This window comes from Callithrix jacchus, chromosome 2, assembly GCF_049354715.1.
Source record: "Callithrix jacchus isolate 240 chromosome 2, calJac240_pri, whole genome shotgun sequence".
In the NCBI taxonomy this organism is placed as follows: Eukaryota; Metazoa; Chordata; class Mammalia; order Primates; family Cebidae; genus Callithrix; species Callithrix jacchus.
Window position 1 is genome coordinate 57,490,144 of NC_133503.1, and position 17,046 is coordinate 57,507,189.

Here is a 17,046-nt window from a genome sequence, read left to right on the forward strand (position 1 = left end):
GTGCTGGGTGGAGGAAGCTGGGCTAGGGTCCAGGGGTCTGGCCAGGGATAGGCCCGGTGCTGGGTGGAGGAAGCTGGACTGGAGTCCAGGGGTCTGGGGCCACCCTCCACTGGCCGATGACAGACCTGGACATGCAGAAGCCCCAGTCCTGGGCATCTGGGAGGCAGGGCTGAGGGGCATGTCCGGGGGCTAAAGTGCAGGGGGGATGGTGGGGTTCACATGCTGCCTTCCCCCAGCTCCCCCAGCACCCATGCAGATCATCTCCAGCGGCCTCAGGGAGACAGTGAGCCCCCAGGACATCGTGCAGGACGCCATCCACAACTTCTCCCCCGCCTACCAGCACTACACACAGCAGGCCATGCACGAGGTGCTGCCCCGACCTGGCACCCACCCTGGTGGCGGCTCTGGCGGGAGCAGGAAGAGCCAGAGCCTGGAGAAGCGGATGCTGATCCCCTCAGAGGACCTGTAGGGGGGTCTGGCCTGCTGGCACCTAGCTAGGGACCCAGGTTGCCCAGGCCTCTAGGAAGAACAGGGCCCCCCAACCCACCAACCCTCCTGCCAAAGGTGGGGCCTCTCCTGAGAGCCCTCCTGTGAGGCCCTCGGAGCCCACTTCCCATCCTCCCTCCAGCCCAGGGTTCAGGGCACTTAATGGCCCTGCCAGGCACCCAGATGGGCCAGCCGCCCCAAGAGAGGGCATCTGAGCCAATCGGAAGAGCCTGGGGACACCCTGGGATCACCTGCCATCAGTTCTCAGGGTCACTGCAGGGCGGGCAGTGAGTGTGGCTGCAGGGCCTCGGCTACATGGGCCCCACGGGAACTGTGAGTGGGTCAGACACCCTGACTCAGGAGATAGAGAGTGGATGGATTCCAGGCTGGGCAGCTGCAGGGAGGGGTGCCAGGGCATTGGGTAGCCCAGCCCTGACACAGCAGCTCCAGGTGCTGCAGGCTGGCAGGGTCCACACAGGCTGGCCGGGGCTGGGCCTCCTCAGAGCCTGCTGTGGCCATTGTGGGCACGTGGAGAAGGGCCCATGTGACTCCACATGCCAGCCACAGGGAGCCCTGGCCAGGCGCCCACCAGGTGTGCCTGGGATGGTTCACAGAACCACCAGGTGCCTGTGAGGCTGGCCAGTGCCACAGGGCTGCGAGAATCGCTCTTATTTATATTTAAACACCCTGGATTTTCTACTGAGTCTTGGCTTCTGTGCCTGCAGGGCCTGTAGCCTTGGGAGCAGGCAGCAGTGGGGTGGTCACAGGAGGCTGACTGCTCAGAGTCTGCACGCGGGAAAGGGGGTCCCACCCATCTGGGGTAGACAGCCTTGTTGCCCAGGGCAGTGCAGGGCAGAGATCAGGCTGTGGGATAACAGCTGCCGCCTTTCTCCTGGGAGCTTCTGCTTCCTCCAGAATGGGCCTCATGCCAGCCCCATCTGCAGCGGGAGTAGAGGCCACGTGGGTAGAGCCCTGAGCATCTGGGGCACAGCAGGGGCTCCTGCCTAGGTGCCTGCCTCCTCCCCTTCTCTTCTTCCTCCACTGCCAGGCACGGCCCTGGGTTTGAGGAGCCAAGCCTCAGACACATGCCCTGCCCTCAGGAAGCTGGAGGCACCCAAGTGGCCTTGGAAATCCCAGCGGCGAGAACAACTGCCACCCAGGGACCGAAGGGGCTTCTGCTAGGACACGTGGCTGGACCAGGGCAAGGGGTGTCACTGTAGGGGCACCCCCCCAGGCCCAGGGCTCTGACCCAGCCTGCAGGTAGCAGTTAGCTGTGTGTGTCTGGGGCCCGAAGCACAGGTTGGGTGGGGGCTGGGGCAGGGGCAGCAGAAGTGGGCAGAGCCTGGGAGGGGGACTCAGGCAGTGGGTATGGAGAGCCAGGGAACAGCAGGCACAGCAGACAGGAAGGCTCAGTGGGCACCAACCAGGAACCGCAGCTCCCACCCACACTGCCCCCACCCATGGCCACCAGGAACAGCAGGAAATGTGTCTCAGGTCTCTGAGGGACTCAGCAGGGTGGCAACAGACCAGTGGTGCCCGGGCTAGAGAGGATCCACTCCCAGACTCTTGCTTTCTGGGCTGGGGACGTGGGGACTCAAGGCCAGTGGGTCTGCAGGGCCCAGCTGGGCTGCCTGATGAGAGGCCGAGCTCCTCCCTGGCTAGAAAGACCCCCACTCGCCTTACTGGAACTCTGCAGGGGAGGCCCACCAGGCGGCCACCGTCTCTCACCCCATCAGCAGGTGGGAGCATGGTGCTCACCAGGTAACTGCTGCCAAGGGGCAGTTTCTGGAGGCTGGAGACACTGGCCGAACCCTGGGCCTGCTCTGCCCTTGCCCTGGGGAAGGCCACCCCTTTAGGGCTTGAATTGCCCAAATCTCATGTTTGGAGGGTGAGTGGCCAAGGGCTCCCCTTCTGGAGACCCAGATACCGCATGGGCTCCGGGCGGCGGAGGCTGAGGGCCAGGGATTGGGCTCCTATGCCAGCAGCACCTCAGAAGACCGTGCCAGGAAACTGACACACTCAGCACTCACACCAGCCAGGACAGCGACCGAGCTCAGAGAGGTATAGCAAGTTGCTGAGGTCACAGAGCAGCGACTTGGACACCAGTGAGCCAGCTCCGCAGAGGCCATCTCTCCACCCTGCCTCCTGCCCCTCACAGATGCCTCTCCCCTGCAGATGAGGCTGCTTCTGCTGCGTTGCAACACAGCTCGAAGGAAAGCCCTCAGAGCTAAACCCACTCTGTGTGGATAAAGGCAGCGTGAGGCAGTCCAGGCCAGGCTCGCCCACCTTGGGAGGGAGCATGGGCACATGTGAAGCGGGGAGGGCAGAGAACAGTGTGGTTCCAATGTCATCATCACTGCTGAAAAAGGGGTTCCCCAGTGACAGGCCTCAACAGAAGGGCGGGCCTCGAGGCGGGTAGGAGACACATGTCTTAGCAGGGTGCTCCCTCCAAGCTCTCTAGCCCCTCCTAGCCTCAGTGTCCTCTTCTGGAGATGGTCCAGCTGAGAATCCTCAGCAATCCACAAGAAAGGCTGGAAGCCCTGGGGGCCCCAGCCTGTCCTGGGTGTGGGCTGTGTGGCCGTGCGGGGTGGTGTCTCCTTTCACAGCTTCCCCATCTGTCCCTCCCCCAGGAGGAGCAGGCTGGGCCCAGAGCCACAGGAAGGTCAGATTTAGCTGGGGAAAGTGCCATCCCTGCCATTGCTAGTGACAAGTTCAGGCTGCCTGCCGTAGCCCCAGCAGATTCCACCCTCACTGCACCATGTGCCGGCTACTGCACTCACCTCCACGCCCAAATCGCAGGAAGCAAGGCTGGGTGGGGGGGACTGGCCCCAGGCCACATGGATACTGAGAGCTGGGATTTTGATGGGGAACAGTGGACTCATGCCTGGAATTTTAGCACTTGAGGAGGCCAAGGTGGGCGTATTGCTTGAGCCTAGGAGTCTGAGACCAGCCTGGGCATCATGATAAAACATCATCTCTACAAAAAAATACAAAAATTAGCTGGGCATGGCAGTGTATGCCAGTGGTCCCAGCTACGTAGGAGGATGAGATGGGAGGACTGCTGGAGCCCAGGAGGTTGAGGCTGCAGTGAGCTGTGATCATCCCACTGCACACTCCAGCCTGGGTGACAGAGTGAGATCCTGTCTCAAAAAAAATTGAGTTGGGATTTCACCCAGTGTGGTCCAGCACTGGAGGGTGTTCAGACCCCAGTCGGCTCAGCCCCAAAAATGGGGACGGGTGGGCAGGGGCTGCTCTCCCAGGAAGGCCAGGCAGGGCGGGGATGGCATCTGGGCGGGCCCTTGGCTTTTCCGAGGAGTCCACAGACTTCCAGCCGCTGTGCAGGGGGCTTTGCTCTCTGCTCCCAGACAGACTTTGTCTGGCTCAGAACTTCCTGCAGGCTCCACTGAGAGTCCAGCAAAGCTGGGTGAGCGGTCTCCCGGGGAAGTGGGGCACTGACCGCTGTGCTGCTTTCTGCTCCTTCCACTGGAAGAGAGACGCTCCCTGGACAGGAGGCTCAGCAGACTGAGATGCTCAGGACTGCAGCTTGACCCTCAGAGACCAGGCCCAGGACGTGGCCACCTGACCGGCACCTCCCCTGTGCTGTCCCAGCATCACAGTCAGGGGCTGGCAGTCTGAGAAACCCACTTACACGTGGTGCCCAGATCCTGACCCTGACCATCCCTGGTGATGGACAGGCAGGGTCTCCTGGGATGGAGGAGTGGTTCTTGGCCCAAGAAAGCCCCAGCTGAAAGCACCAACTACACGACGCAAGTGTCTGAAACCAGAAAATTCTTTATTGCAAAGGTACAAAAGCAGTCACAGCAGCAGGACGCACAGCAATAAATTAGGTGGTGGCCGCAGGGACAAGGCAGGGCGGCAGCGGCCAGACACAGGCCCACATGTGATCTGTTCTCAATAATTTATATCATGATAAAAAGCAACACAAAAATAAATATTGAAATGGATCTGCCCAGTAGCACAGAGGCCAGGGTGAGGCGGTGTGGAGGTGGGGGCAGGAGTCCCCACGCCTGGGAAACTCGAAGACCTAGATCTCTTTGGGAAGCCGGAGGCACAGAGACAGAAAACAAACCCACTCAACAAAGAGGCCTTCGTCTTTTAAATAAAAAAATCCATATATTAAATCATGACAATGAAATTTCAACAATCTGGAAGGAAAAGCAGAACGCGCCGTCTTTCCCTGGCCTGGCCCTGGATGGTGGCGGGCTCCATCCACCGTGGGGGCCGGGGACAGGGAATCCCCTCTCTGACAAAGCACCGCAGTCCAAGGGCAGGTAAACGCCCACAGCCCACAAGACGTGGATCCCAAGAACCTCTAAACAGGACAGAACCGGCCACCTGCTGTGGCCTGTCCTGCGGGGCCCAGTGGCCTGGTGTGGTCCATGGGAAGACGGAGGGGGACAGCAGGTGGCCTGGGGCTCCGGGCTCCCAACTCCCACCGTGCCCGCACCCGCAGCTCTGCTGATAGATTTACAGTATCAAACTGGAAAACAAAGATTGTTACGAAAAATCTGTAGATAAACTGTGAATATAATTTTATATCTCTATATATTTTCTGTTTCTCTCTTTAAATATCCCCCTGGTCCTTATGACATCCAATATGGATTACCTACCACGGCCACGGGGGCAACGGCTGTTTGCGAACGTGCAGCCCTTTGCTGTTGGGACCCGGTGGCCCTGGCGGGCCTGCAGATTCCCGCTCACTTCTAACAGTAGATGCAGAACCAAGTCACAGCCCTGGGGCTGCCTGTCCTGTGACTTCCCAGCGTGGCTGGCACCGGCTGGGGCTCTGCAGCTGGTAGGGGGTGTTACCGGGTGGGCAGGGGCCACTGAGAGGGGGCAGGGGCCACTGAGAGGGAGCCGGGGCCCCAGGCACCACCTTGCATGTCCTACGTGGCAGCCCCAGATGGGCAGCTCACATCCACCAGCTCCCCAAGGCAGGGGCTCTGCAATGCTCCAGCTCCCGCTGTGGAGGCCCCAGTCACAGGAGGGACCCTCAAGTGGCTCTCCAGGAAAGGAAGCCCAAGGTGGAGTGCCAACCCTGCTGGTGCCTAGGTGCTCTGGGAAGGAGGAGCAGGCGAAGGCTCTGGATGAGGACTGAGTGTGGAGGGCCTGCAGCCCGTAGCTGTGCTCCTGGGGGTCTGCACACGGGAACCACGTCCATGAGGCTCTCCTGGCCTGGTGCTTGCCACCACCCAGCCTGCCATGCCCTCCGGAGCGCCACGCTCACTCCCAAGCTCCTCTACAACCGAGCCTCGTCCTGGTCCTGCCCTGAAGGCTCTCCACCCACTCTTGCACACAGCTCCCGCCTCCTCCACCACTCCACGAGACTTCCTCCCTCCCACCTCCACGTCCATGTCCACCAACATCCCCCAGTCTGCACCACCTCCCCATGCCCCCAAAAGACCTCCTCATTCCCCCTGCACTGACCACAGCTGGTGAGAAGCATCTCCAGGACACAGAGCCTGAGTCCTGCTCACTGTCACCTGATGGGATGCTCCTGCCTGTCTCCATCAAGATCTGACAGCCTGCAGGGTCCGTGTCTGGGCAGCCAGCTCCCGTGGGCAGTGGGTTTTTGCTCTATGCGACCTCCTCCCATCACCAGAGCACAGAGGAGACCTCACAACGTATGAGCCATTCTCTGCCATGCATGCCCACAGGCCTTCCCTTGGTGAAAGCCAACAAGCTGCCCCCCTCAGCCCCAATGCTGTGATGCCAGGCGTGCCACGTGCACGCAAACATGCCACCCCACGCAGGCGGCCTCCCACAACGTGCCCACTCCCGCAGGCCCCTAAGGCAGAAGCAGTTCATAGCCACTCCAACAGGATAGCTGGAAGGACGGATGCACCATCCACGCCCCTCCGTGGGGGCTGTGGAGTTGGTCAGTGCAGCGAGGGGCCCCCGCACCAGCTGGAGGGCCGTGACAGGACAGGTGTTGATAGCTGTTCACAGCAGGAGTGGAAGACGAGCCACATGCCAGCCCAGCCACAGGGGCCTGACTCCCAGGGCCGTGTCTCCTGGAAGCCCCTGCAGGGGACAGCGGAACTTCCCGAAGGCATTCCCATCGATCCAACCTGACTCTCACGTGCACAAGACACCAATTCCCACACACAGACACATCCTGCAGGGAGCCGGGGGCAGGCGTGAGTGGGTGCGTGTGTGTGCATGTGGACCGCTGGGCTTACCAGAGCCCACTCCTCGCCCTGCACCAGTTTCATCCCGGCTTGAGCTGCCTGCACCTGAAGGGCCTGCACTTGGACTTGGAGGTTGAGAGTATGTCCCAGTGACAGGCTTGAGGGGCACGACCCTGCTCGCCTGCCCGCCGCCCCCCGCCTCTAGCAGGCACTATGAGGCGGCCGAGAAGGGTACAGAGGTGGAGGAGAGCTCGGCGGACTTGACGATGGTGATGACACTGGTGGTGGCCACCTTGGAGGGTGCCACGGGCCCGCGGGCCACGGTGCGTGCGAAGGTCTGCAGCGCCTCGTACTTGGAGCGCAGCGCATCCAGCTCCAGCCGCATGCTGCTGTTCTCACGCGCCAGCTTCTCCACCTCCTGCTGCAGCTCCACGCGCTGCCGCTCCAGCTCCTCCTTCTGTGTCACCCGTTTAATGCGGCAGCTGGCCGCGTAGCCACGGTTCTTGAGTGTGCGCCGCCGCTGCTTCAGGCGGGTCACCTCTTCCTTGGTGAGGCCCCGCAGGTGCTGGTTCAGCTCCCGCACTGACATGGACACCAGCTCATCGTCACTGAGCACTGGGGCGTTCTCGCCCGCCTCCTTCTTGACCTGGGGGGCCATAGCACAGGGTCAGTGCAGGAGAACACGGGGTGCCCGCCTGGGATCAGCACCGGCGTGGTCAGGGACTCAGCAGTACCCCTGCATGCCTGTGCACTCCTGGGGCTGGCCTTCAGACCGCAAGACACCATGCACGCAGGCAGCCCACATGATGGCTGTGGCCCCACAGGACCCTTTCTGAATGAGAAAAGCCAGTGGTGACATTGGTCACTCCTGGTTACTGACAGCCTCAGAACCCCGCGAGGACCCAGAGCACATAGGTTCTGCTGCTGGGACTGAGCCCATCCACAGGCATGTGTCGTTGCAGAGGCAGGAAGCACCGGGCACAGATGAGCTCAGGCCCTGGGAGCTGGAACATCCCATTCATTAGAGGCCACGCTGCCCACACCTGGAATGGGAGGATGAGGCCACACTGCTCACACCTGGAGCTGGGGGATGAGCTCATGCAGTAGTGCCCAGTGGGGACGTGGCCCTGTCGGGTGGGCATCAGACCCTACCAAGCCCACAACCTGGGAGTCATCTCCTGGGGCCACAATCCCTGATCCTGACCCCACCTCTCCTGTGAACATCCCCCAGACACAGCACCCCATCTCTTCCTGGCAACAGGGAGGCCTCCATCACAGGCTCAGGGCAGCCCTGGGAAGCCGGGGTGTCAAGCTGGGGGGCCTTTCCCACGCCTGTGTTTGAGACGGGGCCTGCCTGGAGCCAGTGCCTGCCTGGAGTCAGCCTTACCTTTAATGCCTTGTTCGGTTTGGGATTAGTCGTCATAACCTGGGCAAAGTCACCAGGACAGAGCTCTCTGGAACTCGTAGCTGGAAAACACGGGCAAGCAGAGAAGCCAGCGCAGGTCAGGGCCAGAGGTGCAGGATGGGGTGGCCGTCTCCCATGCAGGGACCTCCTCAGCCTGGGATGGATGATCACAGCACCCTGAAAATAAGATGGGGCACCATTCCGGCCCATCCCCAGGGGCTCCCCAGGACATCCTGGTCCAGCTTCTGTCTCTGCCCAGGGTTCCAGGAGGTGGCCTGGCCACACCTCATGCTCTAGCACAGTCTGAAGAGTGGCTGGGACCCCCACCCCAGAGCCTAATAGCCACATGCAGCCCCCTGCTGCCCTGTGGATCTGAGCTGTGGTCGCCGGCGCTATGGGGTGACCAGCAGGCGCCAGCAGTGGCTGCTTCCTGCTGTGACTCTCCCTGAGGTCGGACAAGACATCTGCACCTGCGTGACACAAGGTGCTCTGTCCTGAAGACCAAAGTGACCACTGGCAAAACCTCCCTCCCCCAAGACGGCTGTGCTGGCCCCAAGGCCCCGCTGGACAGCGACCCTACCCTGGCAGACTCCAGTGCTCCAGACGCAGCCTGGATCCCTGAGAGGAGGCCTCTGGGGAGCCCCTGCCATCGCCAGCTTCCCCCAAGGTGGGCCTGGGTGAGGCCCCAGCCGCCTTCCTGCCCCACCCTCCCTGCAGGCCACGGGTCACCTACCACGGCCCCAGCCGCTGCGGCTGTGACATCACCACCTCCACCTAAGCTGCCCCCAAGCAAGGACCCTGCAGCCCGAGGGGGTGTGGGGCTCCTGAGGGGCAGCGGGTCCGGTGCCGCAGCCAGAGACCAGGGAGGTGGAGAGCCACCGCCTTGCCGAGTGTTAGACTGTCTGGCGGGAGCCGTCCCCGCCGCCGCCCCCACCGTCCTCACGTCTGCATTGTGTCACACATTCTAATCATTCATGAAAAACCCAGCCAAAGCATCCCCGGCATGATCCCTCTGATAGTTGTCATGGCGACCTTGGGATCGAGCCAGCCCCCATGGTCGTCATGGAAACCGAGAAGCCCAAAAAACGATCCTGACTTCAGGTCAGGCTGCACAGACATCACGAGGCTGGCAGGCAGTAAACAAACTCATCCGTACCCTGTAGCTGGGACAGGCAGGCAGAGGGTGCGGGGCTGCTTGTAGGACAGGGGTTCACAGCACCCACTCCCACACCCCAAATACCAGACACGGGTTCCCGAAGAAGGAACATCAGAGTGGCACATGGCGGTGGGCGGTGTCCTTGGGCAACATGGCAGTGTTGCGGGGGTGACCCCGTCCTGCCCTCCCTGCCAGCCCAGGACCCCCCCACCCTGGGCCAGGGAGCCTCGGGCCCAAATCCCTCCACCATCCAGCCCTGCCTCCGACTGGGGTTCCACTCCTGCACCCTACCCACCCCCACAACCAGAGGACGGCACAGACTAGATGGTCCCACACCAGGCTGCAGAGCCCGCTGCCCTTGCCAGGGCCAGCTGCTCTCAGGGTGCTGACGTAGACAGCACAGGACGACACCAGCCGGTCCTGGAGAAGGCCAGGTGGGCTCCAGGCCCCTCTGCACCTGCCCTGGGGCAAGTGTGACAGTGGAGAAGCCGGGGCTCGGCCACCTCAGCCACCATGGGGACCTGCAGATGCCGGCGGCTGAGAGCACCATGAGAAACTTTTCCATGTCAGAGGGAGGGGCCGCGGGCACCGCTTCCAGCTCTGCTGTGAGCACGTCAGTGCACAGGCCAGCCACGACATAGCTATGCAGTGAGTCACCACATGTTTACAGAGCCTTGCGCATTCCCACACACCCCGGCCTCCCACCCAGCAAGGACCGGCTCCCAGGCCCCCGGGCCCCCTGCCCGCCGTGGCAGAGAGCTGGGCGGAAAAGGAAGGTCCCAGGGACAAGGCTCTCTGGCCAGACCCATGATGACGTGCAGGGCTCGGCCAGGTACCAGGGGCAGAGTTCAGCGTAGAGATTCTTCCATTAAGGAGAGGCTTCCCGAGACGCCTGTGATGTCACGGGGGTGCACGGGAGCCAGTTGCGACCCCAGGAGGGGTAGCTGACGACTTCTACAAGGTCAAGGTCGCCAAGGCTGCTGGAGCACACCTTCGCTCCCCTTATGTCCCCAGTGCTTTAGGGCACAGCTGCACTGGTTCCCTCCGAGGAACTAGAGACCTGGGGGAGGCAGGGGTCCTGGGCAGTCCTGACGCTGTGCTCACAAGCTTGCCCCCCACTTCCTTGGGCAGGTCACAACTCTGCTCTGCCAAGGAAGCCTAGACCAGCCACGAGTCTCTGTAGCCAACTCCCGAGAGGCGACACAGAAGGGACGGGCCAGCCAAGTGTCAAAGCTTCTCTCGGAACCCAGCACGGATGGGATGCTGCTGGCGCCTACCTCTCCCCACGATGCACAAGATAAATCCAAGTAGCATTAACCTAAAGTCGCCTTAAACATCAGAGGCAAGAAAATCAACAGCTTGCTTTTGCAAGGAGATTTAGATAAGAGTTTTGCGTGTGCAAAAAAGTTTGTAAAGCAACTCATCTAAAAATGATGACTGCCCTAAAAAGGGGTTTTGTGAATCATTCGACCTCACACAGCCTCAAGGGCTGCCAGAGCACACGTAGAAACGGCTCCCTCCCCAGGGCCAGAGATGCAGCCTTAGGGTATGACGCCAGGGGGAGAACGTGCCTGGGGTCCCAAAGACACCCGCAACGCTGGCTTCCCGCTACCTGGGGCCCAAGGCAGGGGCTACTGCATCAGCACCTGGTCAGCAATGCAGCCAAGCTCCTCCCCAGCACCCCCAAGGAGCGAGGCCCTGGCATTCTGTCTTACGACCACCAGCTAACAAAACACGAGCATTGCCACACATGCCCCTGATGCCCCTGAGCTCCTCTGGGTTTCCGTAGAGTTACCCGAGAAGCGCAGTGGTCAGCGCCACAGCTGGGGGCCTGGGTAGGTGGGTCTGAGTTTCTGCTATGGGGTCCTAACCACTGACCTAGGTAAAGGGTGCAGTGATCACACCCCCTCACCCCCAACCCCCATCCCTGGCAGCAAAGTTCTCCAGCAGTACCTATAACCTAGAACACCTTTTATGTGACTGGTTTTCTGATGGAAGAGGAAGGGCTTTCAACGCAAAGCCAGACACCTCAACATGACATACATCTAAATAAAGCTCAGTGGGGGGAAATCATTTCCTCTAAAGGAAAAGGAGGCTGGGCACAGTGGCTCATGCCTATGATCTCAGTACTTTGAGAAGCCAAGGCGGGTGGATCACGACGTCAGAAGTTCAAGACCAGCCTGGCCATGGTGAAACCCTGTCTCTACTAAAAACACAAACATCAGCCATGGCAGGTGCCTGTAATTCCAGCTACTGAGGAGACTGAGGCAGGAGAACCGCCTGAACCCGGGGAGGTGGAGGTTGCTGTGAGCTGAGATAGTGCTATTGCACTCCAGCCTGGATGACAGGGTGAGACTCTGTCTCAAAAAATAAATAAATAAAAAATAAAGGAAAAGGAACCGCCAGCAGCCTCAGACAGAGGTGACTCCTGCGGCTGCAGCTGGGAATAAGTGATGGAGCCGGGACGCTTCCATTCAGGATCCAGACCGAGGGTCTGGGCTCCATAAAGCACAGGGCAGGGCAGCTCCGCCACGGAGGAACCTCAGAGGATGAGGACCTGGAGCTCAGGCCTCCAGCAGGCAGGGCAGGCAGTGCAGGGCCAGCCATCCAGAACTGCCGTCTCAGGAGCAGGTGAGCCCAGGCAGCCACCTCAGCAACCGGAGTCATGTTTTACCTTCTGATTTTCACTTTAGAGACAAGGTCTCGCTCTGTCACCTAGGGTGGAGTGCAGTGGTGCGATTATGGCCCACTGCAGGCCTCCTGGGCTCAAGCAATCCTCTTGCTTCAGCCTCCCAAGCAGCTGGAACTACAAGTGGGCACCACCATGCCCAGAGAATTTTAAATTTTTTTATAGAGGCAGGGTCTCAACATGTTGCCCAGGCTGGTCTCAAGCTCCTGGGCTCAAGTGATCCTCCCGCCTCAGCCTCCCGAAGTGTTGGGATTACAGGTGTGAGCCACCATGCCCAGCCATTTTTAACTTTTTAAATCCCAGCAAATATTCACTGGTCACCCATGGGTCTGACCCTGCTCAGTGGGGAGTTGACAGCCCTGACATCTCTTGGTGTGCTGGCACAAGCTGAGAAGGACCACCTTTGGGGTCCAGGAGGGAACACTTTATCCATAAAGTTGGGACTGGGCACGGTAATCCGTGCCTGGAATCTCAACACCTCTAGAGGCCGAATGCTTGAGCCTAGTAGTTTTAGACTAGCCTGGGCAACATAGCTAGGCCATCTCTACAAAGAAAAAAAATTTTGTAATAGCCGGGTGTGATGGCATACGCATATGGTCCCAGCTACTCAGGAGGCCAAGGTAGGAGGTTTGCTTGAGCCGGGAAGCCAAGGTTGCAGTGAGCTGTGATTGCACCACCACACTCCAGCAGCCTGAGTAACAGAGCAAGACGCTGTCTCTTAAGAAAAAAAAAAAGAGAGAGAACAAAGTGAGTAGGGCAGGTGAGGGCTGGATGACCCCTCTGAACAGTCCCAGGTGAGGATGCCCATGGAGACAGGATTTCAAAGCTTCGGGGCTCTGATTCTTCCTGGATGACAGGATGCATCGGGGCCACCACTCACTCTCTGAGGCCAGCACAGGGGCTCTGGACGGGTCACCTGCTCTTTCCCAAGGGGTGAATGACAATGGAGACACCATGCTCCATCCGCTCAGCCATCCAGCCAGTCTGACTGAGACAGAGTGGTCCTTCCATTTTCATTATCTGTGGATCTAGAAGGATGTGGGATGCAGGAGAGGGAGGAGGGGCCAGAGGCGACCCAGGAACGGAGGATGAACATCCTGTGCGAGAGGCTCGGGTTCATCCAGCGGCACATCAGCAGCTGTCCTCCCACCCTCCCTCACCCATGGCTCCCACGACAGGTGCAATCCACAAAACCAGAGGCCACCCAGTGTGTGCCGGCCTCTACCGGGAGCCTTTCAGCAACAGACTCCAAGGCAGGCACCCCACACAGTGGGCCACAAGGGTGGGTGGGGCCACTGTGGTGCTGGTACCCAGTGGGCGCCTGTCAAACAGGTATCAACCGACTAACTGCAGCCCTGGCTGGTCCCAGAGACCAGCCAGACACCCATCTTACTGAGGATGAGGTCCTAGACTGCGAGAGTCCCCACGGTCCAGCTTTTCTGGACACAGCCCCCCTCAGCATGCAGGAGGCACCCCGCTTGGCACCCCTAGCTTGGCCCACACCAGCTCGCAGCCTGGTCCTGGCTGGCCGCCCTCCAGCAAGCCACAACTGTCAGACCCACTTGGAGGACGTCTGGTCACCTTGCATTTGTAGTCTGAGGAAGCTGTGTCATCCCACTACATCCAGAGGTGACTCAGGCAGCTGCAGCAGCAGAGAGCAAACTGCAGAACACACCCGCTCCAGTCCCTGCCCTAGCTCCCATACCATCCTCCTGTCCTCGGCCTCTGCTCCCCATCAGCATCCTGTTCTTCCCCAACCGCCCTGGGGCTTTACCCAGCTCCTCCAGCCTCCAAGTACAACCAGGGGCATTTCAGGGGGCCCAGACGCACCCCCCCAGCCCCCAACTGCATCATTCAATGGTGTGGCCCCAACCCTCTCTCCTTTCCTTGTCCACTCACCGACCTGGCTTGATCCCAATCCCCAAGCATTGCCTGCCCGAACCCATGGCACCTGCCCTGGCTCGGGCCTCCAACTTCTCTTGTCTAGACCACAGCTTTGGCCAAATGGGATGCCCTCACCCTGATCCTGGCGCCCCACACGCAGCAACACAGGCTTGGGGTTCCTCCGGAACCCCAACTCCTCCGTCCCAAAGCCATGGCAGGTTTCTGATCCCCCCACCATCTGCACTGAGCACATGGTTCCTGCCCACCCTCAAGCCCTGCTTCTTCCAGAAACACTCTCCATTGTCCTCATGAAGGCAAACACCCTCTACCAAGGCCTGGTTCTAGATCCTTCTGGGGACAGGGGGCCTCCCCACAGCATGGTAAGCTCCTTGAAGTAGGGAGCATGTCTTCCCTACACCCTACACGAGCCCCCGCTGCAAGAGATGAGCCAGCCCCGCACAGGAGGGCAGGGAGAGAGCAGCCTCCACCCCAATACTTTCCCCAACGTGCCCGAAGCACAGCGTGGAGAAGCAGGCAGGCTCTAGACCAGACCCCACCAGCCCTGGGGCCAGGCCAGCAGATGTCACAGCCTGGGTTTCCTCATCTAGAGTGGCCGGTCAGGGTGGGGTGTGTAGCCACTCAGGTTCATGTGTACCTGCTCTAAACTCCGATTTTAAGACGACACTCCCAGTTTCCTGAAACTGCAGGAAAGCGGAAACATGACGAGTCTGTGACTTATAAAAAGCAAAAATAAATAGCAGGGAAAAGCATCTTCCATTCTCGGAGAGCAAGGAGGGTGGGGACGGAGCGGTGAGTCACTGTTTACTGTGGAGAGGCAGCCACACAGAGCGTTCTCCCAGCTGGCCAGATTTCCATTTCCCGTGTGGACTGGACCCGAAACCCAGAAAGTCCACTCCAGAAACCTTTAGACTCAGAAACAGCTGGGACAGGAACAGGCACAACTTCTTCTAGGTCTGGGTGGTAAACAGCTTTTGCCGGTGACTGTAAACAAACGCTGCAGCCATTGGCGAGCCCCGTGGATGAAAGCACGCGCCTTGTAGACACAGAGTGGCCCAACACAGCAGCCTCCCAGGCGCACAGAAAGGCTGGCACCCCGACAGCCCTGACCCTCGGTAAACACTGGCTCCCCCCGTTTACTGGCACCTGGGGAGTCAACAACACTGCAGGGAACCAGCCCCTCAAAGCCCTGGTTGAGTTCAAGGCTAAAAGGCAGGAGAAGCCTGGTTTGTGTTTTTGCTTGAATAAATGGCTTATTTTGGAATAATGAGAGGTCTAGTTTTAAAAGTAGACTCCCTCTACCAAGGTCAAACTCACACATTCCTGCTGGGTTACCTAAGGAGGGGAGACGGTCTCATAAATGGTGCTGATGCCCAAACAGGGTGCAGGTGTGTCCCAGCCACCTGCACAGCCCACCCACACTCTCCAGACCCCACCCACAGCTCTTTTAACACTCCAAGTCCCTGAAGATGCTGGGCTTGGAGAAGCTGCACCATGCACCCCCCTGTCTTGGAGATCCCTTTACAACACACGCTAAAACCTCAACGCCAGTCCAGAAACCTAGAAGCCTACCCTGGAGAATCAGAGGGGCAAGAAGGGCTGTGCCGGAGCCCACACAGATATCCCTATCCCACACAGATATCCCTAACCCACAGTGTCCGGCAGTGGGTGGGAGGTTTGAGTCTCAGGATCTTCCCAAGGCCAGGCACCTGGCCAGAGAGTGGCTGGCTGCCTGTGGGTCACTTGATGAATGAATGGTGCAGTGGATCTGATTTCTGCCTAGGCTACAAAAGCCGCGTTAAGAAGCAAGCAACAGCATGCTCAGGGGCACAGGACCAGAGAGAGGCACACAGGAGGCCCCGAGAACACACCGGGCAAGAGCATGAGAACACAGCACACACAGCTCAAGGCCACTACTGTGCCCCAGGCAGACCCAGGTTAAGGGCCAAGGCCAGGCCAGGTCCTGGCTTTCTGGGTTCCTCGGTGGCACCTCCTCCCACGCCCCCGGATCTAGAGGCTGTGCAGACACACACGCAAGCGCACGCACACACACAGTCACAGGCACATACACAGTTTCCTGAACTTGACAGAGGCACAGAAGAACCCATGCAGTGGGAGCTGGAAGAGGCCTGAGCCCCTGCCCCACAAGTGGGCAAAAGGATACGCGCCTTGGGGCCACTGTCACCTGCCCCCTCTAGCCTCCCGCAAGGTCTTCCTTCCCCCACCCCCCCGCAGGTGGGCGGCTGAGAGCTACACCAGTCCCAGAACCCCGCCTCTGGGGAGACTCGGTTACCCCTAGCCCGTCACCGGGCGCGCGTGGGCCCTGCCATTGGGCCGAAGCGCCGCCAGTCACGAGGAGGAAGCGCGGGAGGCAGGCCAGGGCGCACGCGGAAGCCACGCTGGGGCGGAAGCCGCGGGGAATCCACGCGCCCGCGCCCTCCCCGCGCCGCCCGCACGTGGCGCCCGCCCCGCCCCCCGCAGGTGTGAAGGCGCGGGCCCGGTGCGCGCCCCCTCCCCACGGGGGCCCCCGTTCCCCCAAGTCTGGCGTCCACGCCCCAGGGCCCCGGGCACCACAAGCATGGCCCGGGAGGCACGCTCAGGGGTGGGAGCCTCGCATCCCGGCGCCGGGCCCGGGGAAGCCCCCTTGGCCTGCGGGGCGGGACCCACCTGAGCAGGTGCGCGGGCCGCCCCGTGGGCCGCATAGGAGTCTCGGGCCCTGCGCACCCGGCCCCGCCACCCCCGGCCCGCGCCGGGGGCTACTGTGATTCAGCGGCCAGGAGGCCCGGCCCCGCGACCCCTCCCGGCTGCCCGGCCGCCCCGCCGCCCCTCACCTGGCGTCGCGCGGGTGGCGCGGGCGCGCGGCGGCTCCTCGCGGGCACGCGCTGTCCTCGCGCCGGCGCTCACTCTGGCGCTCCCCTCAGCCGCCGCCGCCGCCTGGCGCTCGGGCTCAGACTTTGCGAAGAACAACAAGCCCCCCCCGCCGCCCGCCGCCACCGCGCCCGCCCTCCCGGTTCCCCAGCATCTGACACCGCTTCCGGGATCCGCGACGCGCACGTCATGCCGCCCCGCCCGCGACCACGCCCCCGGCCACGCCTTCCTCTCCTGCCAGAGGGGGCCTCTGGCCCACCGCGCACCTGCAATCCCCGCGCTTTGAGAGGCCCAGCGGGAGGATCGCTGGAGGCAGGGAGTTCAAGACCAGCCTGGGCAACATAGCGAAACCTCCCTTTCCCTATTCCCCGTCTCTACAAATAAAAAA

The 17,046-nt window shown here is 61.0% G+C and overlaps 2 protein-coding genes and 1 pseudogene across 16 annotated transcripts in view; 1 reads left to right on the plus strand and 2 right to left on the minus strand.

Moving 5' to 3' along the window:
- Positions 1 to 7,286, plus strand: part of TMEM184A (transmembrane protein 184A) — a 19,796-nt gene extending 12,510 nt beyond the window's left edge. For all 7 annotated transcript variants that reach the window (XM_035289799.3, XM_035289792.3, XM_054251236.2 and 4 more), the window contains one exon: positions 237 to 7,286. In XM_035289799.3, coding sequence (XP_035145690.3) covers positions 237 to 469 — 233 coding nt within the window. In that variant the 3' untranslated portion in view covers positions 470 to 7,286. The remainder of the gene's footprint in view (positions 1 to 236) is intronic.
- LOC118150804 (uncharacterized) lies at positions 4,261 to 6,722 on the minus strand (annotated as a pseudogene). Its single transcript, XR_004738944.3, has one exon. The product of XR_004738944.3 is annotated as an uncharacterized LOC118150804 (transcript).
- Positions 4,261 to 16,817, minus strand: MAFK (MAF bZIP transcription factor K). 8 transcript variants are annotated; one of them, XM_035289808.3, is made up of 3 exons: positions 16,622 to 16,817; positions 8,026 to 8,105; positions 4,261 to 7,284 (listed from the first exon to the last, which is right to left on the minus strand). In XM_035289808.3, the coding sequence occupies exons 2-3, from the start codon at positions 8,059 to 8,061 to the stop codon at positions 6,850 to 6,852; spliced, it is 471 nt and encodes a 156-aa protein (XP_035145699.1). In that variant the 5' UTR covers positions 8,062 to 8,105; positions 16,622 to 16,817; the 3' UTR covers positions 4,261 to 6,849. The 8 variants fall into 8 exon arrangements, with proteins under 8 accessions (XP_035145699.1, XP_035145698.1, XP_035145694.1 ...); XM_035289807.3 differs by having other exon boundaries at positions 8,026 to 8,197; XM_035289803.3 differs by having other exon boundaries at positions 8,026 to 8,220.
- Positions 16,818 to 17,046: the final 229 nt, after the last annotated feature.

Bases quoted from the DNA above. Each gene is read 5' to 3' on its own strand.
- MAFK (XM_078364098.1), bottom strand. From the start codon at position 15,898: ATGGGTTCTTCTGTGCCTCTGTCAAGTTCAGGAAACTGT. The intron at 8,221-15,859 runs GTATGTGCCTGT...TCTTATTTTCAG, and splicing joins TGTCAAGTTCAGGAAACTGT to GGTGCTGTGATCATCCATCC. The intron at 7,285-8,025 runs GTAAGGCTGACT...ATGGCCCCCCAG, and splicing joins AACCGAACAAGGCATTAAAG to GTCAAGAAGGAGGCGGGCGA.